Source organism: Triturus cristatus, chromosome 5_1, assembly GCF_964204655.1.
Source record: "Triturus cristatus chromosome 5_1, aTriCri1.1, whole genome shotgun sequence".
Lineage (NCBI taxonomy): Eukaryota > Metazoa > Chordata > Amphibia > Caudata > Salamandridae > Triturus > Triturus cristatus.
In genome coordinates this window covers 631,575,878-631,603,288 of record NC_140587.1, presented here as the reverse complement: position 1 = coordinate 631,603,288, position 27,411 = coordinate 631,575,878, and the positions used below count along the sequence as shown (strand labels likewise).

The window sequence follows — 27,411 nt, the reverse complement described above, 5'->3', positions numbered from 1 at the left end:
GCGAGATCAATAGCTCAGAGTCCAGGCTCAAAACCAAAGGAAGGAACATAAACAGCGAGCTACAGAGTTTGAAAACAGAGTGTGAAAAAAAAGAAAGCTCCAATGAAAGAATGGAGAAAAAAGACAGAACAATGAATGCTAAAGGGCATCGCTAGAAAAACAAGGAAGGTAAAAGAAACTTCTCTTACTCTGTGAATATTGATGGATAAGTAAGGAATACTCTGAAAAAATGCAACAGAGATGCTCATAGAAGAGAAGGAAGGAAACAGACAAGTGCTACCAAGAAGGTTGAACCAGGACACCAAGGAAGTGTAGGTAAAATGCAGCGACGTACATCTCATAGGAGGCCAGACTACCGTATGTGCAAACACACACCTAAATATACCTGGAAACAGAAGAGGAGGTGGAAACGGGAGAGGAGGTGGAAACGGGAGAGGAGGAAGAGGAGGTGGAAACGGGAGAGGAGGAAGAGGAGGTGGAAACGGGAGAGGAGGAAGAGGAGGTGGAAACGGAAGAGGAGGTGGAAACGGGAGAGGAGGAAGAGGAGGTGGAAACGGGAGAGGAGGAAGAGGAGGTGGAAACGGGAGAGGAGGAAGAGGAGGTGGAAACAGAGGAGCTGGAAACGGAGGAAGAGGAGGTGGAAACAGAGGAGCTGGAAACGGAGGAGGAGGAGGTGGAAACAGAGGAGCTGGAAACGGAGGAGGAGGAGGTGGAAACAGAGGAGCTGGAAATGGAGAAGGTGGAAATAGAGGAGCTGGAAACGGAGAAGGTGGAAATAGAGGAGCTGGAAACAGAGGAGGTGGAAACAGAGGAGCTGGAAACAGAGGAGGTGGAGGTGGAAACAGAGGAGCTGGAAACAGAGGAGGTGGAGGTGGAAACAGAGGAGCTGGAAACAGAGGAGCTGGAAACAGAGGAGGTGGAGGTGGAAACAGAGGAGCTGGAAACAGAGGAGGTGGAGGTGGAAACAGAGGAGCTGGAAACAGAGGAGCTGGAAACAGAGGAGGTGGAGGTGGAAACAGAGGAGCTGGAAACAGAGGAGGTGGAGCTGGAAACAGAGGAGGTGGAAACAGAGGAGGTGGAGGTGGAAACAGAGGAGGTGGAGGTGGAAACAGAGGAGCTGGAGGTGGAAACAGAGGAGCTGGAGGTGGAAACAGAGGAGCTGGAGGTGGAAACAGAAGGTGGAAGTGGAAACAGGAGGTGGAAGTGGAAACAGAGGAGGTGGAAGTGGAAACAGAGGAGGTGGAAGTGGAAACAGAGGAGGTGGAAGTGGAAACAGAGGAGGTGGAAGTGGAAACAGAGGAGGTGGAAGTGGAAAGAGGAGGTGGAAGTGGAAAGAGGAGGTGGAAGTGGAAAGAGGAGGTGGAAGTGGAAAGAGGAGGTGGAAGTGGAAAGAGGAGGTGGAAGTGGAAAGAGGAGGTGGAAGTGGAAAGAGGAGGTGGAAGTGGAAAGAGGAGGTGGAAGTGGAAACAGCAGAGGTGGAAACAGCAGAGGTGGAAACAGCAGAGGTGGAGGTGGAAACAGAAGAGGTGGAGGTGGAAACAGAAGAGGTGGAGGTGGAAACAGAGGAGGTGGAGGTGGAAACAGAGGAGGTGGAGGTGGAAACAGAGGAGGTGGAGGTGGAAACAGAGGAGGTGGAGGTGGAAACAGAGGAGGTGGAGGTGGAAACAGAGGAGGTGGAGGTGGAAACAGAGGAGGTGGAGGTGGAAACAGAGGAGGTGGAGGTGGAAACAGAGGAGGTGGGGGTGGAAACAGAGGAGGTGGGGGTGGAAACAGAGGAGGTGGGGGTGGAAACAGAGGAGGTGGGGGTGGAAACAGAGGAGGTGGGGGTGGAAACAGAGGAGGTGGGGGTGGAAACAGAGGAGGTGGGGGTGGAAACAGAGGAGGTGGAGGTGGAAACAGAGGAGGTGGAGGTGGAAACAGAGGAGGTGGAGGTGGAAACAGAGGAGGTGGAGGTGGAAACAGAGGAGGTGGAGGTGGAAACAGAGGAGGAGGAGGTGGAAACAGAGGAGGAGGAGGTGGAAACAGAGGAGGAGGAGGTGGAAACAGAGGAGGAGGAGGTGGAAACAGAGGAGGAGGAGGTGGAAACAGAGGAGGAGGAGGTGGAAACAGAGGAGGAGGAGGTGGAAACAGAGGAGGAAGAGGTGGAAAAGGCGGAGGAAGAGGTGGAAGAGGAGGAGGTGGAAACGGCAGAGGAGGAGGAGAAGGTGGAAACGGCAGAGGAGGAGGTGGAAACGGCAGAGGAGGATGTGGAAACGGCAGAGGAGGATGTGGAAACGGCAGAGGAGGATGTGGCAACGGCAGAGGAGGATGTGGAAACGGCAGAGGAGGATGTGGAAACGGCAGAGGAGGATGTGGAAACGGCAGAGGAGGATGTGGAAACGGCAGAGGAGGATGTGGAAACGGCAGAGGAGGATGTGGAAACGGCAGAGGAGGATGTGGAAACGGCAGAGGAGGATGTGGAAACGGCAGAGGAGGATGCGGAAACGGCAGAGGAGGATGCGGAAACAGCAGAGGAGGATGCGGAAACAGCAGAGGAGTATGCGGAAACGGAGGAAAAGGATGTAGAAACAGAGGAAGAAGATGTGGAAATGGAAGAAGATATGGAAATGGAGTAAGAAGATGTGGAAATGGAGGAAGAGGAGGTGGAAACGGAAGAAGAGGTGGAAACGGAAGAAGAGGTGGAAACGGAAGAAGAGGTGGAAACGGAAGAAGAGGTGGAAACGGAAGAAGAGGTGGAAACCGAGGTAGAGGAGGACACGGAGGAAGAAATGGAGGAGGAAGAAATGGAGGAGGAAACAGAGGAGGAAGAGGAGGAGGAGGAAAGGAGGAAGAAAAGGAAGAGAATGAGGAAGAGGAGGAGTAGACGACTGCTGGAGACTTTTAGTCACAGAAGCATGACAAGGCTGGAGTTGTGGAATCCAGGCATGAAAAAATTTAAATATAACATGAGAAATCCATGTGTCCAAGAGAGTAAAACAAAGAAAGGATATGGTCCCACTGAAAAGGGTTGAAGAGGGAAAGGAAAGCATAGCCAATATGAGTATAAGGGCAGAGAAAAGAGAAAGGCGAAGTCCCTATTAGTGTTACAAAGTGCATAACATAAGTACTGCACAAAAATGCCTCCAAGGCATACTAAGTTAGGTCTCCGAAAATGGAGAAAAGGTCTACAGTGGAACCATACAACAAACAGAATGCCTGCCACAGAGTAAGTACTCGGACAGGAAAATACAAGCAGTAACAGAAGCCAAAGAACAAACTCCAGGAGACTGCAAAGTTAGATAAGTTCCAGATGGCTGGAAAAGAAACCTGTCACCGACAGCAGAAAAGAGACAAAAAATACCTGCAGAAAGCAGGAAAACCACACTGGGTGTACCCCTGAAGGGGAGTGAGAATACCACCCAAGGAAGGTGGAAAAGAGTCAAAACAACTGTCCCCGATGACCGTAGTACAACAGAGTTAAGACACCGGACCACCATGACTATCCCTGAACTGGCATAAAGCAGAGTCAGCGTGTGCACCAAAATGGGAGGTTCCATCAAAAGGCATGTCGATGAAGGCAGTTTGCACAACCTCTGAAAACGTGGAAGTATGCAACCATGCGCACCAGCATAAAGTAATGGAAGAGGCCATAGCCAGACCAACAGAATCGGTAGTATCCATGCCATAGTGGATGCTGAGTGTGGGAGCTTGCAACCCATCTTGTACCGGGGAACAAGAGCAATCCGAGCTTCCTCCGGAAGGGAGGGCAAGAGGTGCTTAACAGAGTACCACAAGGCATGGGAGAAGCGGTCGAGCACACAAGATTTGTTCAGAGAACACAAATCAGCGCTAGAAGAAGAGAAAATACGCCTACCACCAGCATCAAATTTCCTGGCCTCCCTTTCCAGAGGGTCGGAGCAGTTGACAGGGGGAAGAGAATCAATATTCTGCATGGCTAAAGCAGCCTGAATCAAAAAGCTTTTAGTAGAGGGATGTTTAAGGAGACAGGAGGGATCCTCCGGGCCGGGCGATGCCTTTGAGAAATTGAGCGATCCACAGAGAGCCCCGTTTCGGGTTTAGTCCAAGTACCCAACAGGATAGCGAAAAAACAATCACTATAAGGAAGTACAGGCTCAACATTAGACTGGGCAGGGCTTAGGACACCAATTAAGAGGGCTGATGCCAATGCCACGGAAGGAAGGAGTAAATCTAGGGCAATCGAAACTCGATTGAGCATGTCCACCAGCTTGGAACTCGCCTCCGTAGACAAACCGGGAGGAGACAGAAGTCTCAGATGTCGGCGAAGATTCCAAGCCACTTGCATCACCCAAGTCAAGTAACCAGCCAGATTGTATAGGGGGTGGTACCATGTCCAGAATTAGAGGACAACACACCACACCTTCTGTAGTACTTCCACAACCATGGTCATCAGAAGGAAAAACCAAAGGAAGGGAGTCTGAGATGCTCGGTTCCATTGGTGCTGCATAAGACGCCGTAAACCAAGCCAGTCGACGCCGAGAAGGCGACACCTCAACGTCAGAAGGAGAGTTGATCAGCACCACTATCGGAGTTTGCAGACAAGAGTCTGATGCCGACACTGGAGGCTGTTAACCAGAAGTGGGAGCTGTGATAGGCTGAAGACCGGCGCCGCGCAGTGTCAGACACAAAAGGCAAACCTTAAGCCAAGGGAGAACCCACAGGCGGAGTAACAGGCACGACCTCATGTACTTCCGTGGGACCCGATGGCACCCCAGAGGAAGGCGACAACCCAAGAACAGAAAGAAGAGGTCGAGAATATTGTCTCATCTGGGTCAAAGATGCCCCGACTCCATGATAGGTGGGGAGACTCTGGTGGACTCATGCCTCTGCACTTCAACAGAAGAGTGGGGATCAGTGGTGGGTGACGAAGGCAGGAGGTGACGTGACTTCGACCGCCAGCGTTGAGACTTATCCCCAGATGTTGAAGGTGATGGACGCCTGCGGGAATGGTTTCTAGAACGGACACGCGGTCGGTCCCTAGAACGCTTATAGGACCGAGGACAATGAGAAGACCTCGAAGACTGACTTACGCACTGCCACAAGCTTCATGCGACATTCCCTGCATGCATTCGGTCGCAGAGGTTGACAAGAGTCGCACTCGTCAGAGTTGTGGCGCTCACCCAGGCTTCACATGCAAATTGAGTGAGGCTTGAACACCAAGGACATTGAAGAAAGACACACTGTTCTGTCGATGAAAGAAAAACATCAAGTAGGCTGAAAACGGCTGGAGGACCTGCAGTGCGGATTTGCATGTTAGCATAGAAAAGAAGGAACTGACGTCAGAGCGTTGGTGACGGCTTATATGGACTCCGTTGACGTCACATTCCGGAGATGACATCGCTGTGGAGTCGTTCAAATCCCTGTACCGACGCGCAGAGGTACTGCTGAGAAACTTTCCGGATCCAGTCTGGTGCCTTCGGAGGATTCTAAGATAAGGAACCTGCGGCTAAATTTCTCTTATCGGATTATAAATGCTTATTAAATACAATAACATTGGGGCAACTCTATGATATCAAAGTTCTATACATTTTTTCTATAATTAATACACAATCAGGAAGTAAATTAGTGTTAAACTTTGATGCACATGTGGTACCACTATAAATCTGAACATACAAGACATTGCTACTACCCACAAAATTATCCCCAGAACCACTAGGAGCTAAAAACCAACCAGAATATGTTTAAATGCCACCCTCATATTCCAATAACGACTCTGGACCCCTCTAAGGTGAACTGCATTGGGGAGAACGGGAGAGGGCGCATTTTGATTCTGCACATATTATATTTTCTATATAACTTGAGCAACAATTTGATTTGCGGCAACATTTCCCCAGTATATTGTCTAAGGTATAGGTTTGACAGGCCGTTCTGAAAAGAAACTTTGAAACGTTCCTTAACTTGAGGAACAGGCACAGAGCATAGAATTGTTTCACCGCAGCAGCAAATCGTGTATGTGTCCATATGAAACTGCGCGCTGCTCCCCCGAACCACTTTTAACGTGGTTAGGCCCTTCCGGCTCAGCCCATCCAGCCATGAAAGCAGTCCAGTGTTTTCACTAAGCCCCGTTTTACCATGCCCACTATAGCAGAACTGTCGGACACTCCATTTAAAATCATATATATTCGCAGGGCTTTAGGTGGGCCGAGTCCTGCCGGTGCTGAGCACCAGCAGTTCAAAAAAAGCAGGTGCTGAGAAGGGTCTCTATTGGGCTTTCCATTTTTGCCCTTATCCTCGGTGAGGAAAATAATCTTAGCTGTGCAGCAGTGCAGAAGCGCAACTAGAGCCAGATTTCGGGGGGGGCTGAGCAAAAATTTCGGGGGGGGCATGAACTTTAAGCAATAGGCAGAGTGGAGCTGCAGGGGCTCTTAGAAGGGGTGAAACAACAGCGAGGCCTCATTAACATGCAAATGGTCTTTTAAAGACCTGTGAAGTGCTCGGGTGCGGCTGCTTTTTTGCCCGGGAAGGTGTCTCATCCCGGGCTGCCACACACGACGGGGGGGGGGGGGGGGGCTGAAGCCCTGTGAGTCCAATGGGTGTTGCGCGCCTGCAGCAGTGCCACCCTTCACTGCCTTTGAAGTAACTTCAAGGAGACTCGTTATAATTCTTTCAGTCTCATTTCAGAAATGAAGCATTTTCAATATTCTATACAACGAAGCCATAGTTGTTGCTTATTTATCTTCTGCAACTAACAAATATTTACAGAGCCAATAGTTATGGCTTGTTGCAAATGTTATGTTTTTGTTATGTTATATATCTGGATGCAGTGACAGAAGCAGCAACATACCAGTTGGACGGCACACTCTGCTAAGCACAGATTTTCAGTTTGTGTTTTTACACCCTTAATTACACCAGCCACGCCCCTTTGAGAAACCCTCCAGTTTTTTCATCCCACTTAAAGCCCTGTATATTCGAGCTCTTATCACGACACATAATCGACACAATGTGTGCTAATGGCCTGCTCCAAAACAAACTGGTGTCGTTTTGTCATTTTACAATGCTCATTAGTTTTACCTAATTCAGAGCTAGAGTAATCTGTAATTATCCACGGGAAGACGGGGTACTGGGAGAGATCGTTACAGCTGCGGTCGGCCAGGTTGTTGAGGTGCAGGAGGTACTGGTTGTTTGTGATGTGTCCCTTCTGCCACTGCAGCATGTAGCTCTCTGCCGTGTGCTCTGTGACATGATTCTCTGTAAAAAAAAAATATAAAAAAATTAGGAAAATCAGATACGTGCGCAGCGTTCTCATCTCAGCCATCACCACGCAGTTCCCTGATACAGCGGAAAATGCGAGAAGTGGAAACTAACTTCTCAGATAACCAACTTCCTGCAACAAGCCACAGATCATCATCTGAAACCGCCAATGACAGTTTCGGGGCCTACATTTTTAGCAGAATGATGGGCAGAAGCATGATGTAGAAAATGGAGCGCTGATACATTCATTAAGTAATATTACTTTATTTGATTTGGTATAAATCATAAAAAAGAGGGGCTTAACCGCTAAAAACACATCAAATTCATAAGCAAAGTACAAATTAATTAATAATTCTCGTTTAAAAATTATGATAAAAGTTTTTTTTTTTTCAAGACCGAGTACAATTGGTTCCTGAAAAATTAAATACATCAGCATTAAATTTAACAACAAACTGACATGATTGATGCACTAGGGGTAGATCAAGAAGTGAGCCAGGTGTAGGCAATACAGAGAGGTCTTGGTGAGATTTTAGCATCATTCATCTCACTAAGACTCCTGTCTCTATTAGCATGGGAGCAGCCGATTGCTCTATGTGGCAGGAACAGCGCATATGCCACGATGCATCGAGCGCTTCTCAACAGGCAGGAAGAGGTGAAACGAGCATGTTCCGGAACAGACATGGTCCGCATTACTAGGCTCCGGGAATTAGGGCGTGGTTGTACTGGGCCCGGAATTACCGGCTAGAGACTGTAACTCCACCCATCTGATGTTGTTGTCAATATAAGTCCCCAGAATGAGGAATAATCACACAGGGGTGGGTCAAACCTGCCGGCTTTCCCGATTCCAGGGACTTTAACGCACACATTTACCACCCGCTCCGAGCAGGTTAGGAGTGTGAGCAGGGGTGAGACACGAGGTTGCTGCGCAGGGGGGCCGTGGGTTGGGGAGGCTGTCAGGGGCAGGAGGAGTATTGTGTCTACATCACTGCTGAAGGAGGCGACAGCCTGGGGCCTCGGTGCCTACCTCCGAGCGTTTGTTCTTTTCACAGATGCAGATCTGAACCGTGACCCATCTGGCTCCGTACTCTCGCACCCAGTACTTTAGGGTGTGGGAACTTCAGGCTACTTGAAATCTGCCGGACTCAATGGTGGCCTTCAGGCAGCGCCCCCTGAAGGATGCGGTTCACACAGATGTCGATCATATAGGCTCTATGGGGGGGATGGGGGGTATCTATGCTGCTTAGACCACCTGGGAATGAGCATAGCTAGGAGTGAACAATGAAGGCATTTGTGGTCTACTTTTACCACACATGCAAGTAACGAGGTTGTTTTCTTGTTACTACTGTTATGGTGGCTGGAGTACGCAAAAAGCAGTAACCAGTTTGTGTTATTCCAAATGTCCATATTAGATTAGATTTGTGTACGTGACTTGGTAAATGTTTAGGGTAATGGTGACTAGCGCCTGTTGGAAATAAACAGTAACGCACACATACTCACCGACAGCAACGCAAACAAGAAGCAGTTAAATAATCCAAAAATATAGATAAAGTGTACACTTTTGATATCCAACAAAGAAGAAGGGTAAATAGGGTAAAATGTAAAAACAGCAAACCTAGGTATCGTGCGATGTAGAAATACAGCTCATCACGGTCTTGAGATTTGTAGAATTTAAGGTAAATGTCAGAGCAGAAGTCATTTTCTGTGCAAAACACTTCTAAACCCTGGGAGAAAAGGAAGAAGCGTTATATGAAGTGAATACTGCAGTAAAATATAGCTTACGTTAAACGGTGAAAGGACATGAGATAGCAGCAGTCGCTTAAGGGAATATATTTGTAAAGGTCATCTAAAATCAACACATCATTCCAGCGAACATGAATCCTATTTGTACTGTGTGCGGTTTCCTACTTGCCCTTTAGAACTGTACGCAAATACAGCTTCTTTGCTACAGAAGTTGCGCATCTTTGAGAGGGATTCATGTTATGCAGGCTCATTAGACATTATGCTTTCAGGTCCGCAGTCGTGAAGGGGAGCTTGTGCCAGGGCAGTAGATCATTTCACGACCAATGTTATTGATAAACACTGCAGTCAAATGGAATCACTTCTTAAAGCAACATAGAAGGATGAAAATCCTGGTAGATCGATCTGTTCTGGTTCCCAAATTGCTGACAGTTGCAGAGATGTGGCAACACCTCAGGCCTGGTAATTGGCGAAAACAAGACAGTATGATTTCCTTTGACCGAATATGCAAGAATACAATCACATGAGCTGCCGAATACAATAGGAATCTTGGCATTCAAAAAACCCATGCGGCGGAAAAACAATGCTCCTGTAGCAAGGAAAGGGGTGAGGAAGTCAATTCAAGGCAGTGGACGTAAATGTGGTCATGGGCGGAGTGCTTTCAGTCAAGGGCAGAGTCGCAGTTGCAAAAATTCACTTTGCAAAACCCCATGTGCTCAATCCCCAGATCGACATTCAAGGAAATAGACCATCTATTCAGATTAGTATGGGTGGGTCGGAGGGGCAGAGTGGTCTGAGCAGAGAAGTTTCTACACCAAGGTAGCCTATACAAGACACTTTTACCAGTACTCCTCATAAGTGGAGGCAGTCAACCTGTAGATACTCCCCACATAGAGGGAGTAGTGGCACTAACGTGGGACTCTACAGTAAAAAGGGTCTTAAAATGCCCCCAATCTCTAGATCGTTGCAGATTTGGTGGCTACAGCCTTTCTGCAGAATATCTGTGATCATGTCCACGACACAATGGAAAAACAAGGGGCGCCTTACACTGGTCGGTCAGTATCCTGCAGATACAATTATCACCTTTGTGCATGCGTCTGATGCATTTGGAGTTGGCCGCTGGCAAAGCTTAAAATTTGTTGAATTGTTGGAGTGCTATTGACGACAGAGCACAGCAGTAAATTGGTATCAGAGCTACATAAGGCCTTTAAGACCGATAATCAACTCCCGCCCTTTTGAAGTTCAGAAAACAGTGGGAGGAAGACATGCAAAAAATCCTATCAGACAACAAATAGGAATCATCCTATTCTTTAGAACAACTGATAGCTAGCAATGCTACATTTAAATGATCACATATTTACTTTTTGAATCGTACTTATGTCACTCCGGTGAGACTTAATAGGCGATTCAAAGACCGATCCCCTGTGTGTCCCAGATGTGGTGGAGTTGCCGCCATGTTTCTGTATGCGACGTGGGAATGTGGTCCCATATCAAGCTACTGTAAGGGCGTGACTACACGAAGAAAGCAAGGTCCCTCAACACCAACACCACTTTAAAGCAATTTTTAATAGAACTTATTCACAAACTCAAGACAGGCTAGATGTCATATAAATTCACTATGTTGGGAGTAGCACTGGGTAAACAAAGAATAGCGATAAATCGGCTTTCTTCCAGGTCACCTACGGAGTCCGTTTGGCTGAAAGATGTGACTCAATGGGTGTATGCAGAAGAATGGTGACTGAAAGAGGTGTGGAGGAATGAGAAAGCCTGCTGAGGCTATAGCATGGAGGGTGGAACGTACTAGCGCACTCTCTGCTTGACCTGAGGCAGATAAGCAAACCGAGGGTTCGGAATTTGACCAGCGCTGAAGGATTGATTAGGAGCGGACATCACCTGGCCTGTAACATAAGACCCACTTGGTAAAATAGAACTATATAGGTGTCAATGGATCCCTGTTGACCTTTCTCCGGTAGAAGGATAATTATCATTATGATGATTTTTTGTATCTAAGTGACTTTCATAAAATGTGCTGCACAAATCTTAGTCACTCCCAGTAATCAGGAGGGAGCTAAATGATCTCAATGTGACATCGTAAGGCAGCTTACCTGTGCTCTTTTCTTGTATTGCATTTGTGTTTTTATTGGAAGTTGAAATTTAACTATATAAAGATTGTAAAATCAGATTGGTCTTTTCTATCTGGGCTGCAAATACCAATCTGCAAAGTCAACATTTTGCTGATTCTGCACTATTTATTGTTTCAGGAGTTTTGGAAGGCACCTACATGTGGCAACCACTTCGCAACACTGAGTCAGGGAAAGTCAAAAGAACTGCCTTGAATGGTGTTATTTGTTTGAGCGCCCAGGATATCGAATAAACGGGGTGTCTATGTCTACAGGTAATATTTGGGAATGCAAACAGTTCCATTCGCCCTTTAATGAGGGGAATGGGTGGGTAAATTGATGTATTCCAAGATGCAGTAGAAAAACTCTGTTCAAGCCATTAGACTGGGCTCTACCCTCCTACTAAGGTGGACCTCAAACAGCCTATTCTTCTTTCTTCGGTTCGCTCTTTAAACTACTTGAAATTGATCTAGCATGTACAGACTGAAAATACAGCAGAAGCAAGGGAAGACATTTACAGGGGCAGTGAATTTCTGCAATTCAAAAAGTACAATCCCCAAAGGTGCGCGTCTCTCTCCATAGCCAATGGCATTTTGAGCAGAGGGAGGTAACACTACCCTGGAAAATAACAAATGCGCAAGGTGCAAATTTCCCCAATGTTGTATGGCTCTTCATTACAAGTCCCACTGATCACAATGTAGTATTACATGGAAAAACAACACATTCTTACAAGTTCTGACCTGAAAAAATCACTATCTTGTGTAATAATTAATGAACTAAATTTACCAATTTTTTCCAGGTGATTTCTGTAAAGGGATAAACGGCTATGTCAATGTGAAATTCTTACATCTCCTGTAAAGCGGAATGTGGTTCAAAATCGAGATTGGGACCGCATCGGTATTGCAGGCCACTCGTAATGGTACCCGACTGTTGCTAAGCCAGACAATCCAAAAGGCCAAAGTGTTTGAGACATCAGCTGGGTCACCTAGCATACATTAAAGGACTTCTATAGGTTCCACCTAGACACAGATAGCTAACTGGGATATCATATGCATCCACAACCGTTTGGAGATGAACCTCAGACTACAATTAGAACTTACAGAAAAACAAAGACAAGCAGATTGCAGGTTTCCTTGGTATTAAGAAATTAGTTGATGAGATATTAGTAACCATATCAAATGAAGTCAAAAGCCAGCCACCCGAATGAGTGACTGCAGCACTGCGCTTTAATTCCTGTACACCTTTTTACAAAAGATTTTGATATGCAAGATAAATGATTGTAATCAAATGCAGGGCCACGATGAGAAAGAAGTTAACAATCAGTGGAGGGTGTTAATTTAAAACACTCGTCTTTGGCCATTGATGTTATGAGTATGATTAAGAGCAGAACATCATCACATTAAAACACTTAAAAAAAAAAAATCTACCAATCTAATTAATCCTTTGGCGAGTGAGATTGGTACAGAGATCTTATTTGCTTGAAAAAGTTTAGAATTTGACAAGAACGAAGCAGAAACTGAATTTTAACAGTATTATACATTTTCACATTCATCTGATAGAAAACATATCAAGATACCATTCATTGTGGCCACTTATAGAAAAGGTCTGCAGAGGACAGATATTCTCTGATACTCGATGACTTGAACATTTAGAATTTGAGGCCTGTGACATCCCAGGCAACTGCAGGGACATTTTAGGAGTGGTAAAGCGGATATTCGTAGGGTAAATTATTGCAGGTTTCAAAAATTCACTGATCACAAACTTTCCCAGTGTGTCAGTCAGTATATGATCTCAAATTGAAGGCCCTAGTACTAGTGTAAAAACACCGCAGGAATGTTGTTTTCAGGATAGAACACGTTATTTGAATTTCTTTGTTAGCCTTTAACTAACAGTGAATAATACCAAATTGTACAGTGACATTTACAGCATTAACAATCTACACGTGAAGATGAGTACAGTCCACGAGTCCACATCATTTTGATTCCTATCTCACCTAAGTAACAGACCAAATCATGGTGGTCAGTCCCTTACCAGAGTTCAGTGCAGGTACAGAGTAAGTAGTACCATTAAAATGCCAGGAATTGCAAGGAATTAATGCAGGTAAAAGGGCTTGGCTGTATGGGTTTAAAATAACTTTTACGCTGATTCTCAAAAATGTACTTCCTTTTCATCCTTTACTCCTTAATGTCTAGACCTAAGAAAGAGGTACTTACTACCAACAATGGGAAATGGATCATTTGTACCTGCAACCAGGGTTCGCGAGTTCTAACCAACATCACCAAAAAAAAACTCATTCACGTAGACAGGCCGTAGGTCGGTATATCTTGATTCTCCGCCGTAATCAAATACGTGACAGCATCATTGGGTTTCTTTTAATGCTTCCTCCACCTGGAGGGAACCACTGGTTATTTCAGTAGTGCTCAGTAATAGTGAAAAAAGTGCGAGTGCTCAAGTGAAGTGAATTTTTAAAAGGACCGCATGCTGCCTAAACTTCAACTTTATTCAGTTTGGAGCATGGGTTGAGTTAAAAACAGTATTGTGCGGATTTCGGGATCCTGGAGGCAGTGTCAGCACAAGTTGTGCAAGCCTGCCACACGAGCAGTGCCCTGCGCCACCATAATCCCGAAGAAGTCCTATCTAGGACTTTTAAAGGTACTTCTGACCTTTACTAAGATATACAAATTCTGACTCTCAACACTGGAATTGGGAAATATCAATTTCCACTTCTTCTAGGTCCTGAAGAAAGCCCCCAGACCCTTCTGGGTGCCCAAAGGGGCTGAAACATGTCGACCACCTATCTGGACTAGTAAGTGCAGTGGACTCATAAAATGTCCAACCACGCACAATACTGTTTTTTTTTTTTTTTTTTTTTTTTTTGAAACCGTTTATTGCAATCTCAAATATATACAGGTAGGGGCCTACAACCTTCTGGCCGGCCGCTAAAGTGACGATAACAAATGACATACATACAGTGAGGCACTTAGCTTTACATAGACACTAAGGCAGGAGGTATCCACAACGCGGGCCATGTGGCTCTGAGCCCACAATACGGTTTCATTTTATACAACACAACAACATAAATAAACACACACCCGCAAGGCAACCCACGATCGAGAGTGGCAGCACGTGCTCCTCAAATGGGGGACCCCAAACCAACCACTGAAAACCCCCGAGAGGGGAAGGGAAACAGGTCTGGGACCGGGAGAATACTGTGCTCGGAACTGAGGGAGGGAGCAAACTAGGGGGATGGAGCTGGTGAAGCGGGAGGCAACAACGGCGGCTCGCAGATATCCCCGCGGTAGGCGTTCCAGGGGCCCCATATCTTCACCCATGCCCCAGGCTTACCCCGCGCCACATACACCACCTTTTCTCGGAACATGCACCAATCCATGTGTTCTTTCCAGGCCGACACCGCCGGGGACCTCTGGGATCCCCACAGCTGTGCAACGTCCCGTTTAGCCACCATATAGCCCAGAGTCACCCATCGCGTCTGCGGAACCGAGTAATCGGTCGGTTCCCACACATTCAGCAAACATCTCCTCGCTTCAGGCAACAGCGCGACATGCGTAACCGTTTGCAGGACCTCATGCACACCACGCCAGAATCGCTCCACCCTCGGGCATTCCCACAAAATGTGCAAAAAGGTCGCTGAAGCACCACACCCACGCTTACACAATCCGTCCTCGGCATAGCCCATACGCAGAAGCCTTGGCCCCGTCATGTACACCCGGTGGAGTATCTTAAGCTGGACGAAACGAAGGCGAGCCGGGATGGCCACCTCCTTCGGAGAGGCCACCGCGGAAATCCAGTCCTCGTCGTCCAACTCCAGCCCATCGGCAACCCAGGCCTCGCGGAGGCCAGTCAGTAAGCCCAAACGATCATTTATCAATTTCTTGTAAATGAGGGAGATCGTGCTGTCCGGAACATGGCCATCTAGCACTCGATCCTCCAGGGGGGAGGACTCCGGGATGGAGGCCACGTCTGGGAAGACGGAGCCCAGCGCGTGACGGACCTGCAGGTACCGAAAGTATTCACTGCCCCGCAGCTGAAACTCCGCCTGCAACGTCTCGAATGTTTTAAATCCTCCCCTCGTCCAGAGATCCCCCACTGTACTGATGCCTATAGTGTCCCACTGCTCAAAGCCCTTCGAGGTCCACAGAGAGCCCAACCTCTCAGACGCATACAGCGGTGACGCCCGGGTCAAACGGTCCTTCCAACCCATAGCTGCATTAGCCGCGTGCCATACTCGCACCATGACCCGCGTGGGTCCCGTCAAGCGGGAATCGGGCACACTAGCGTAGAGCGCTCGATTGTAGTCGCCACCGGGTAGGAGCATCTTGTCCATTTCAAATGCCGGGTTTAGGGCGGGCCCATAGAGGCCCTGATTAATTGCAGCTAACTGGGAGGCCCAGTAATACCGTTTAATATCCGGGAGGGCAATCCCTCCGTCGTACCACGGGAGCGTCAACTTTGCCAAGGCTATACGCGGCCTCCCATCCCAGAACAGGCGGCGCTGTAAACCTTCCACTTCACGGAAGTAGCGCGCTGGGACCAAGTCCATAGTGTTCTGGAGAGCGTACAGGAAGCGCGGCAGTGACATCATCTTGAACAACGCCGCCCGGCCGAGCGGCGAGAGTGGCAAGCGCCTCCAGCGCGCGACATCCTCCTTCAAGCGCCGGAGGGGGGGAAGCAAATTTCGCTCGTAGCGGGCAACCGGGTCCAGCGTAATGTAGACACCCAAGTATCGAAATCCCTCCGAGGCAATCTGGATCGGACAGCCCCGCGGGAGGACAGGAGCCTCCCCGGAGAGCACATAGACACAGGATTTGGCCCAGTTGATGACAAGGCCTGAATTGCGGCCAAAAGAGTGCAGAACATCAACCAGGACAATCAGTGATTTGCGCGGGGAGGCCAAGTACAAAAGGATGTCGTCTGCATAGAGAGACACTCGGTCCTCATACTCAGGGGTCCAACGGAGACCTCGGATAGAAGGGTGCCACCGCAGCCACTCCGCCAGGGGCTCCAAGGCTAGTGCGAACAGGAGCGGCGACAGGGGGCAACCCTGTCGCGTGCCCCGTCCCAGCCCGAATGGGGCCGAGACTCGACCATTCACCACCACCTGTGCAAGTGGGTCCGAGTACAACAATTTGACCCAGCTGATAAAACCCGGCCCAAAGCCAAATTTCGCCAGCATCGCCCAGATGTACGGCCACTCGAGTGTGTCGAACGCCATAGTGGCGTCCAAAGACGCCAAGATGGCCGGCTCCCGCACGAACGGAACACGCGCTAGCACGCCGTGCAGGCGTCGCAGATTAAGAGCCGTATTGCGGTGGGGGATAAAGCCGGACTGGTCTTGGTGGACCAGGTCGCCCACCACGCCGACCAGCCGGTTGGCGAGCACCTTGGTGAGGATTTTAGGTTCCGCATTCAAGAGCGAGATAGGCCGATAGGATGTGACCCGATCTCGAGGTCTCCCCTCCTTGTGGATGACCACGATGGTAGCCAGACGCTGGTCCGGTGGGAGGGAGCCCCGCGAGTGGGCCGCAAGGAACATTGCGCGGAGGTGGGGTGCCAGTACATCCGGTCGCAGCTTGTATAACTCGATGGGAATGCCGTTCGGGCCCATGGCCTTGCCAGAAGCGACCGAGCGGATGGCGAGGGCGATTTCGTCCGAGGTGGGGGCGGCATCCAGCAACTCCCTGTCCTCCACAGAAAGGGAGGGGAGCGCGATGTCACGCAGCAGGGCATGGGAATCCTCCTCCGAGCAGGGAGAAACCAGGGAATATACCTCGCGAAAATAATCCGCGAAGCAAGAAACAATGCCTTCCGGCTCAATGACACGCACACCATCCGTCTTCTCAATCAGCGGGACCACACGACTCGCTCTCTCCTTCTTATCCAGCCACGCAATCAACTTGCCCGCCTTATCACCCACATCATACAATCGCCCCTGTTGCTCTCTGCTGAGGCCCCTGGCCGCCTCCGTGACGAGGGCCCTATAGGCCGCCTGCTTAAGGTGCAGAACGTGGAGCGCAGCGTCAGTCACCCCACTCCCCAAATCACCCTCCAATTCAGTAATTTCGGCCTCCATCCGGGTCACCTCCTCCTGTGCGCGCCTCCGGGCATGGGAAATGAAGGAGAGGGCCTCCCCTCTCAGCACTGTCTTGAAAGCCTCCCACAGGGAGATAGCCGATAGGACTGACCCCACATTCTCCTCGAAATACCGTTGCAAGGATGTAATCAAGTCAGCGCGAATAGTGGGGTCGCGCAGGTACCAAGCGTTGATTGGAGCTACCCTGCCCTCCCCCCTCGGGAAGACATCAAAGTGCAACAGGAGCGGGGAGTGATCTGAAATGCCCCTCGCCAAATGGCGCACCTCCCCCACCCTCCCGGCATAGGCCGCAGGGACAAGGATATGATCAAGCCGCGAAAGGCTACCATGGGCACCCGAATGGAAGGTGTACTGCAGCTGAGTGGGATGCTTTAAACGCCAGCAGTCCACCAATCCCAGTGTGTCCAAAAGGCCCGACAGCCACGCCTGTGCCCGGGGGAGGTCCCTAGGGGGATAACGATCCATAGTCCCAGAAACCACCGCGTTGAAGTCCCCCCCGACCACCAGAAGCCCCCCCGGAAGGTCAAGAAGGAGGCGTCCCAGGTCCGCAAAGGTGGTGGACTGTAACCCCGGTGGGACGTACACTGAGACAAAGACGACTACTTTGCCCTCCATTCTCCCCACCAAAACAGTGTAGCGTCCCCTCTCGTCATGGCGCACCTCATCTATTTCTAGCGGGAGCGAGGTCTTGACCATAATGCCCACCCCTCGTGAGCCTGACGTAAAGCCCGAGTGGGCCACCAAACGATAACCACGTCGATTCATGGCACAAAAGGAGTTACCAATAAGGTGTGTCTCCTGCAGAAAGACCACATCAGGCGAAATCCGTTTCAGATATTGCAGGACCACACCCCGCTTAATCCTATCCCCCAGCCCGTTAACGTTCCAGGATAACACAGTCAGGTCCCTACCCCCCATCACATACAGATGCCATCATTTGTCCCCCCGAGAGCAACTCAAAAACACCAGTACAATAAAGGGCTTGCCTTGCGGTAGAAACGAACCACACCCCACCCCAACCCACCCATCCCAACAGAACTCCCCCCACCCTGCACCCCTGCATGAGCCCAAACAGCCCCCCCAAAGTGCAGTGTGCCTGTCGCCCCATAGAAAGAAAACTAACTAGTCCCCCAGAGGAGGAGGGAGATCCCCCAACAGACCCCGCACGACCTCCACAGGAGGGGAACTTACCCTAATAGTCAATGGTGACAATGGTGACAATAACACAGCCCGGAGCAAGGCCTACCATTAGTCCCTTAGGCCTGACCCGGCGGGCCCTCCCCACCAACCGCACCCCCCCCGCCCCCCCGGCCCCGATCCCCGGGCAAAGTGTCCAGCCAGTCCCCGGCCGCCTCGGGACGATCAAAAAAGTGCGTGCGGCCATCTACCTCCACCCTCAGCTTAGCTGGAAAAAGCATCGAATATTTGAGATTCAGGTCTCGTAGGCGACGTTTGACACCCAGAAAGCTTAGTCTCTGCTTTTGGACCGCCGGGGTAAAGTCAGGATAGAAATTAATATCCATGTTGTCAAGTCTGACTGGCCCTTGGAGCCTAGAAGTCTGCAGGATAGCGTCTCTGTCCCTAAAATTGAAGATCCGGGCGATGAGAGGCCTCGGAGGGGCGCCGATCTTAGGCCTACCCCCGGGGACCCTATGGGCCCGCTCCACTGCAAAGAATTTGCTCAGCCCCCGAGGCTGTAGGTGGGTGAGGACCAGGTCCTCCACGAACAGATCCGCTGCCTCCGCCTCTCGTCCCTCTGGCACCCCGAGAATGCGGACGTTGTTTCTCCGGGCCCGACCCTCGGAATCCTCCAGTCGACGATTCATCAGGGCGCTCGCCTGGCCAAGCCTGCGCACCTCCTGTTGGAGGGCCGCCACGTCAGTTGTGAGGCCCGAGGTAGAGTGGGCCAAAGAATCGACCCGGTCATTCGTTTTAGACAGATCGGCTCTCACGAGGCCCACGTCCACGAGGACAGAGTCGATCTTCTGCGCCAGAGTGTCAAAGCGCTGGTCCACCGAGGCCTTCATCTCGGCGATGGCGCCCATGACGTCCCGGAGGGTCAGGTCCGTGGGCGGAACAGGAGCATCAGTCGGGCCCGTGGGGGACCTACGCAGCACCTCTGGAGATCCCTTCTGGAGGGTGTAGCGGTCCATGTTATTGGATTGTTGGGCCGTGCCACGACGGGTCGACTTCACCCTGGCCCGGTCGCCATCTTGTTTTGTGGCCATGGTCGCAATCCCCGAATCGAGCCAATCTCCTCAAAAAGGGGGCAGACAATCCCGTTCAAGGGCGCCGGGGGGGGGGGCGACCACCGCTCCTCAGGACGGTTCGCAGCCGGCGGGCCGGCAGGGCAGCCCAACGAGGCCACAGCACCGCACACCGCCCCGCAACCCAACCTCGCCTGGCAGCGAGGAGGGCGCAAAAGCGAAAGTGAAAGTGCGGGGCACGCGAGCCACCCAGCCTCGCCCGCCGCTGTTGTTCACTTTGTGTCCGGATCGCCCCACAACTCCAATACGGGGGGCCGGCGTGGAGAAGGCCGCAAACCTCAATCGATGCTCCTGCCGGTGTCCGAGGTCCGATTTAAAAACGGAAAACGGGCGTCACCTCTGCTCGGGCTCACAAATACAGTCCCCTCATCTGGGACAGGATTCTGTCAGGATTTATGCAGGAGGTCGCGGAGGTCCTCGGGAGCCTCGCACCTACGCGGCCATCTTGGTTGCGCGCTAGGCTCCTCCTCTCCACAATACTGTTTTTAACTCAACCCATGCTCCAAACTGAATAAAGTTGAAGTTTAAGCAACATGCGGTCCTTTTAAAAATTCACTTCACTTGAGCACTCGCACATTTTTCACTATTACTGATCACTACTGAAATAACCAGTGGCTCCCTCAGGTGGAGGAAGCATTAAAAGAAACCCAATGATGATGCTGTCACATATTTGATTACGGCGGAGAATCAAAATATACAGCCCTACGACCTGTCTACGTGAATGAGGGTTTTTCAGTGATGATGGTTAGAACTCGCGAACCCTGGTTGCAGGTACAAGTGATCCATTCCCCATTGATATTGACTAACTGATACAATAGTAAGAGTTTAAACAAACAAGTTATTTACCTTCGGCTCGGTAATGCTCTTTCTGGTGGATACACTAGCTAACCGCAAAATATTCACTTTTAGAATATCACTCGGGCACCAGACTGGATACAGAGAGTTTTTCATAGTAGATTTCCAGCATGCTTCCAGGTGGCGGCGTGACTCATTTTGGCTCCATATTATCCCAGAAGTGACAGAGAGAAGCTGTATATAAGCACTGCCCCTGCACGCCAATATCAGTTTCCTGTCTTTTCCCTTTCCGCGCCCTCAGCCGCAGAGCATGAACAATTGGTGGAAACTGTGTGCTCAGTACTACATTTGGGACGCAATTATATTTTAAAAAGAGGACACTGCACAAAATAGAGGTAGACTAGCAGTGAGCAATATTTTGGTAAACAGAGTATCCACTCAAAGCAGTGTTACTGGAGATCTGTAACTTTTTTTTCGAAATGATACTTCTAACTGAAAATTCTACACCTTAAAATAGACACCAAAGCAGAACCTCCCAAAGGTGGTCAGTCTGTGGAGTTAGCTCTGACCAAAAATACTTGTACAACCGAGCAGGCAAAATGACCTTCTAGCAGACCTGGCTGTAAAGTCAACAGTGCTTTGTTAACGTACACACCAGTACTCAAACTTGCAACCTGTCAGATGTCAATGCCAGTCACATCTCAACCTAATGCAATTGTACTGGCCTTAGACCTTGTGGAATGGGCTTGCAGACCTTCAAAGCACTGTTTCTTGCCTACTGCTTAGAGGATCTTAATGCAGAGGACTATCCACTTCAACAGAGTCTCCTTTTGCACAGCTTTCCTTTGCACCAACGAGAATTCCACAAAAAGTTTATCTTCCACATGATGATCCTTGGAACAATCTATGTAAAAGCTTAAACCCCTTCAGAAATTCAATCAATGTAGCTACTCCTCCTTTTTCGAAGAATGGTGGGAGCAAAGAACGCTGGCAGTGATGGATTACCCAAGGTGGCAATTGTGACTTTTGGTAGAAAGGCATCCATAGTACTTAGCACCAAATTTGTCTGAAAAAAATATTGTATAGAGCAGTTGCACCAACTTTGCCTATGACTCACTCACTTGATAAGCTGCCATGACTGCAATGACAAGGACGTGTTCAAGGTTAAGAGACAACTATGCATTGGCCATGTGACATCATAAATGGTTTGAGAAGAAAGATGCAAATTATGTAGCAAATAAATATCCTGTGGTTATTATTTAGACCATTTCCAAGGATGAGTGGAAGGAATGGACAAATAAAGCTGGCGTAATGAGCCCCCTTAAGATCTACGTTGTCCAAGGTTGGCCTTCTAAGTATAGTGCACTTAGTGAAGAGCTAAAATATTACTGGGACGTCAGGAACGAGATGAACTTAATGCATGAAATAGATATAGGAAAAACAAGGCTGCACCCCATGTGGAGTTAAAAAAAACAACATGACAGACCTTGTCCATGAGGGTCATTTAGGCAGGAACGCACCAGAGTAAGATGCAATTATTGGTTCCCTAGAATGGAGTTCTTAGTAGTCAAAAAGGTAGAAGAATGTACCAACTGTACTATTAGTGATAAAACGAAAACAAACCACAAATTTCGTTTTGCTCCAGTATCCGAAGCCATTGGATGAATTCGCCTTAGAGACTATTGGACCCATCAATTAAAAAAAAAGTTCCTAAGTCTTTTAGATTTGTTTTAACTTACTACCATTCACACAGGATTTAGGTAAATCACGCTACAAGAGATGGGTTAATTGACTTTTTTAAGAGATGCACTTCTCATTGAAGATGTTCTTTGCATATTGATCATAGATAATGGAGTGCAGTTCGCCTCCAATGCCATAAGGGAGTTTTTATCCAAATTTATCCATAAAATATCAGAGAATGACTGAGCATTACCTCTGGGCAAATGGTTCGGTGGTAAGGGCTAACGGAATAATAAAGGATTGTGTTAGACTTGACCGCCTCTGTAGGGTCATCTCCAAACTTTTTTTCCTTCTCCCTCCTATTCTCTGACTTGTTTTTGATGGCTTTCAAGGCTCAGCACACTTCACCATTTCTAGTCAGTGCTAAAGTGCTTGCGCTCCCTCCTTTAAACATTGTAACATTTGCTTACACCCAATTGGCACATTAAATGCATTTTGTAAGTCCCTAGTAAGGTAGTACTAACTGTAGACAGGGCCTGTAACTTAAATTCCACTAGTAGCCTGCAACACTGATTGAGCCACTCACTTAGGTAGTCCTTTTGAACATGCCTCAGGTCTGCCATTGCAGCCTGTGTGTGCAGTTTTTATCTGCCATTGCAACCTGGCAAAATAAACCTTTTGCCAGGCCTAAACATTCCATTTTAATACATATAAGCCACCCCTAGGTTAAGCCCTAAGTAGGTCATAGGGCAGGGTGCTGTATATCTAAAAAGGTGGACAAGTACTTTTAATTTTGACTTATCCTGATCGTGAAACACTCAAATTCATTTTTTCACTACTGAAAGGCCTACCTAGCCCATAGGAAAACATTGGATAACCTTATTCTATTAAAACAGTGATAGCTTTTAATTGGGAGCAGAATGGAATGTAGCGTTTGATAGCTAAAGAATTGTAATTTGAAACCCTCTTCAATGGTATAATCAGATGATTTAAGTCATTGTTCTAAAAATGACAGTTTTAGAAAGTTGGAATTTTCCTGCCCCAACCATTTGGTGCTCGCAGCCTGTATCCTGGGCCACATGACTAGGTGTAGTTGGCAGTTGGTCTTTGTGCATTGCTGCCAGACAGTAAAACAAAGGGGGAACAGATGTTGGCAGGATGAGCCATCTCAAACTTGATAAGTGGTGGAGCTGTCACCTACCACACTTGCACACCACAAAGGCTTTGACTGAGCACACTCACAAAGGGTTTGACACAAATCTTTAGTGTCCCCAGACAAGCTGGGGCCAGGGCAGGGATGCAAGGAATTCCAAACACTACTGAGGGTGAAAACCTCCAGAACCTTCTCCTACTTCAAATCTGGGATCAGGTATAAATATTGGAACCTCAGACCAAACTTTTCAGTACACCTGTGGACCTGCTGAATACTCAGAAGGACGGCTGTGCTGCTATGCAAGAACAACTGCTATTCTGCTGCCTAAGTGAGAAGGACTGGACCTACATCTTGAACTCAGGACCTCCAGACTGACTTCAAGAGAGAGTTGGCTGGCCTCCTAATGAGTGTCAGGGACCGAAAAGGTTCCAACCATCTTGAACCCAATCCCTGGACTCTGCCTGCTGAGAGTCTTGTCCCTTTCTCCCCCCCCAGTGGAGCCATCCCAGTCCTCAACCCTTGGAAGTGGAGCTGAAGGTGTTTTGCCAGCCCAGCTGTGGTTTATTGAGTAGAACCGATACAGGTCGACGCATATCTTTGCAGCCGCGCATTGGAACCACCGCTGCACGATGCATCCTTGACGCCGGAACTCACAATGCAGCCCACAGCTGCTCAACCGCTGCTGTGTCACGCATCCCTGACACAGGATTTTGGATCACAAGGCCCTCATAAACGGCATGCTTGATGACGCAGGACCTCACATCCCAAGGATTGTTGATGGCCTCATTGGAACCACTGCTGCGTGATGCATCTCCGATGCAGGACCTCGCATTGCAACCCACAGCCTCTCGGAACCACCACTGCGCAACACATCCTTGACACAAGATCTCACAATGTTATGCAACTAGGATTTAATGTACTTTGTTCAGCAGGCTTAACTTTGTCTCTGTATCTGACCCGGCTCAATCGCAGTCAGCCTAAACTTGTGACTTTGTACCAGTCCAGCCTGTCCAGAAAACCACAGTTGGTGCTTCATGTTTTTAGGCACTATTTTCATTTAAATCTTTAACATTGCATAGCTCTGGTTCTACTTATTAAAGTTTTGTCATTTTGGTCTTGAATATTTTATAACATTTTACACTATTTTCTAAATTGGTGTGGGATTTTTCTTGTGTTGCGTTTTCACTGTATTACTGTATGAAGTGCTTCATAAATACTTTACACATTGCCCCTAATTTAAGCCTGACTACTTTTGTGCAAAGCTACCACAGGATTAAGCACATGTTAATTTAGGGTTTGCTTGCGTTTCACCTTGACAAGAACTGTGGTTGCTGATTGAGTAGGGTTTCACCCACCTCTACCAGTAACCCAATTTCCTACAGACTGTATCCAATTAGCTTGCATAAACAGAAACTCTGAGAAGTTCATTCAAGACATTATATGGGTTTACCACACAGCTACCAAGCAAATCACTGGAATATCCCTATTTGTGTCCAGTCAGGGGCAGGAAACCTTGCACTAAATTATGCCCAGGATGGTTGGGTGGAGGAGTACCCACAGGTTTTGACAAAGAAATATGCAAGAACAAAATATGTAGACATAAAAAGAGATACAAGAGTTGGTATGATTCTAAATATGGAGTGAAATGTCAACGTTGAGTTGTGTGTGATGCAGTGTTGGTTAAAAGACCCATTAAATCGGAAGGTAGAGAGAGAAAATTCTCCAAACCGATGCATATTGCTGAAGTCAAATGAAAAATTGCCATAATAGACAATGGTCAAATGTGTGCGCAAGACAGATAGGTTAAATGCCCTTTGAATCTTGAGAAAGTGCATGGGGTAACAGAAGGATCCCCTGTAGTACAATTTAACTTGGAAGGTAGCCAGTCTACCAATATATTTAGAAGTACTCCTTGTTGGCAAATGGATGAGATAGTTGGGTCAAGAAGGAACACAGGTAGATAAACATAAAGGAGTAAATTACAACACATCTCCTAAAGATTGAGAAAGAAGGAAAACTATCTAGATCATATCATACAAAACTCCAAGTCAGCATTTCAATGTAATTCACCCGTCTCCCCATCTTCCCTGTTGGAAAATTCTGACAGTTGGTAGAATGTTCCTGCTGTGGTAAATCTTTCCTGTGAGCTCAGAAACAGAATAATAAAGAAGTCTTATTTACCTGCTTGTTTTCCCGGCATCACTGCTTCATAAATCTTTAATATACTAATCTCAACAGGTGATTTGAACAAGGACAGTTGGTCCAGTAAATGAAGAAAGGCTGAAAGGGCAGACACATAACCTTTTACAGTGCTCACTGAAAGGCCTTAATGGGCCAAAGACAACAAAAACAAGAGAATGTCTGACAGATTTACCTGCAAAGGGTCAGTATCTCAGGCACCCCACCAGGTTACAAATTTGTCCCAGAACCCAGCATAAATTAATTTTGTCGAGGGGCATCTGGCAGCAGGAATGACATCCATCACTCTATGCGGCAAGTCAAATGCACTCAACTGCGCCCGCTCAATCTACACACATTGGAGGTTAACATTGTGTAGCTTCCGGGGTGGAGGACCTTGCCCTGTTGCTGGGACAGCAGGTCCTCAAAGAGTGGCAGCCTGATCGGAGGGCAGATGCTCATTCCCAAGAGTTCCATGTAACATACTCTCCTGACCCAATACAGGGCCACTAGGATGACTTGGGCCAAGGTAGTTCCTGAAGTTCTTCAGAACTCAACGCAGTAGAGGGCATGGCAGGAAGTCATACAGGAGTCCCCTGTTCCATTCCAGCCGGAAGGCATATTCAGGCTCTAGTGTGCAAACTCCAGTGTGCAAAATTGCTGACACTGAGTGTTTGTGGCAGTGGCGAATAGAAGACCCAGGCACTTTATCCATGTTGCAAATGATTCTTATGGAGTGGTACTAATGCATGGGATAAAGGATGCTGAACATGCTATAAGAATGCTGTGGGTGTGACGCGGTCGACAGGCTTATTCCTGCAGGGATTCCTCGCTCCACGAATATGGTGAGGGGGTCCCGATTCTAGGGTTGACAACCCACAAAGTCCCCTGTAGTCTGACCAAAGTCCAGTCACCACTGGACTACCGGTGGCCTGTTGTCGCAGTCACATGCCAACCCTTCCAGAGCAGATAACTCACCTGCTGAGGGTCCCAGCAACTCTTCAACAGCACTCACGGACTCAGCGAATTCGGGTGCAACTATGTGCAGCGGGTCTTGTTCCATGGTGCTGCACAGCAGTGGTAGTAGCGGCTTGAAGACTTTGGGCTACCAACTTGGCCCAGCAGGGTTCTTCAGCTGTTGTGTCCCTGTGCTGCGAACAGGAAGCCAGTCAGTTGGCTCTTCGAGTTCTCTTGGCGTGACTGGGTTTTGGAGACAGCTTCTCCTTGAGCTGGATATGGCAGTTGCAGTCCTTTCTCTTTGCTAGCCACCAGGTGCAGCCCTGTCAGTGTAGCCTCTCATTACTGGTCCCTCGGTGCAGCAGGGCCGTCCTTCTCTAGCCCTTTTTCTTAGTTGGTCGAGATCTAAGGGCTGGGTGCCGGGGTGCCCCGCTTATGCTCAGAAAATGCCCACAGGGCAGGATGTGATTGGTAGTGAATGGGCTACCAGGTTTTCTACCACCAAGTGACCACTTCCTGTGGAGTGTGGAATCTGGCTATCCCAAGAGGCACCAATCTGCGTAACCCCAAGATGGTGAGCCCCCTCTCCTAGTGTACAGACCTGCCAAGCTCAGCTCCAGGGTGTGGCTACCTCAGGGCTGCACGCACCTAGGGATACCGGTTTGGCAACTGGTGTCTCCTCTCTGCGTCCTGTGCCAGCCTGTCTACTTCAACAATGGAGTAGCCCTCCCCTAGGTTTTATACATATGCCCCTCAAAGGCGGCTCCACCTTTGTAGCCTGCCTTTTGAGGCTAACACCCAAGTGGCTTCCTGTAGGAGGAAGGTGAAACTTCCCTGGTTAGCAGTGCCTCATTGTTCTCTTCCCTGGGACTCATTAGCGCATCTCTCCCGGAGGGCAGAAAGTTGTCTCGTGTAGCAGGCTCCATAGTATGCCCGGGAACGCACAGAAGTTTTAAAGGTACCATTTACTAGGAACTTTCAGGTAGGTTAGCCATTTTCAATTGGGTATAGCTGATTCAACACATACTTTTAGAGTCAGGGCACTGACACTGAGGTCTAATTAGCAAGCCTCAGTTCACTCTCAGTCAATTAACCAGCGGGATCAGTAAAAAAACTCGGGGGTGAACATACAAAAAGAGGCATTTCCTTACAACAACGGGTTGCGCCTTTGTAATATATTAGTGCGACATTGGTAGAGCCCTG

General features: G+C 48.5%; 1 protein-coding gene across 1 annotated transcript in view; it reads right to left on the bottom strand.

The window, feature by feature from the left end:
• Window positions 1–27,411, bottom strand: part of NSMAF (neutral sphingomyelinase activation associated factor) — a 624,890-nt gene that overhangs the window by 338,136 nt on the left and 259,343 nt on the right. The window contains exons 12-13 of the mRNA XM_085605566.1: window positions 8,822–8,930; window positions 7,030–7,206 (exon numbers count right to left, since the gene is read on the bottom strand). Of these exons, the coding sequence (XP_085461692.1) occupies window positions 7,030–7,206; window positions 8,822–8,930 (286 nt within the window). The remainder of the gene's footprint in view (window positions 1–7,029; window positions 7,207–8,821; window positions 8,931–27,411) is intronic.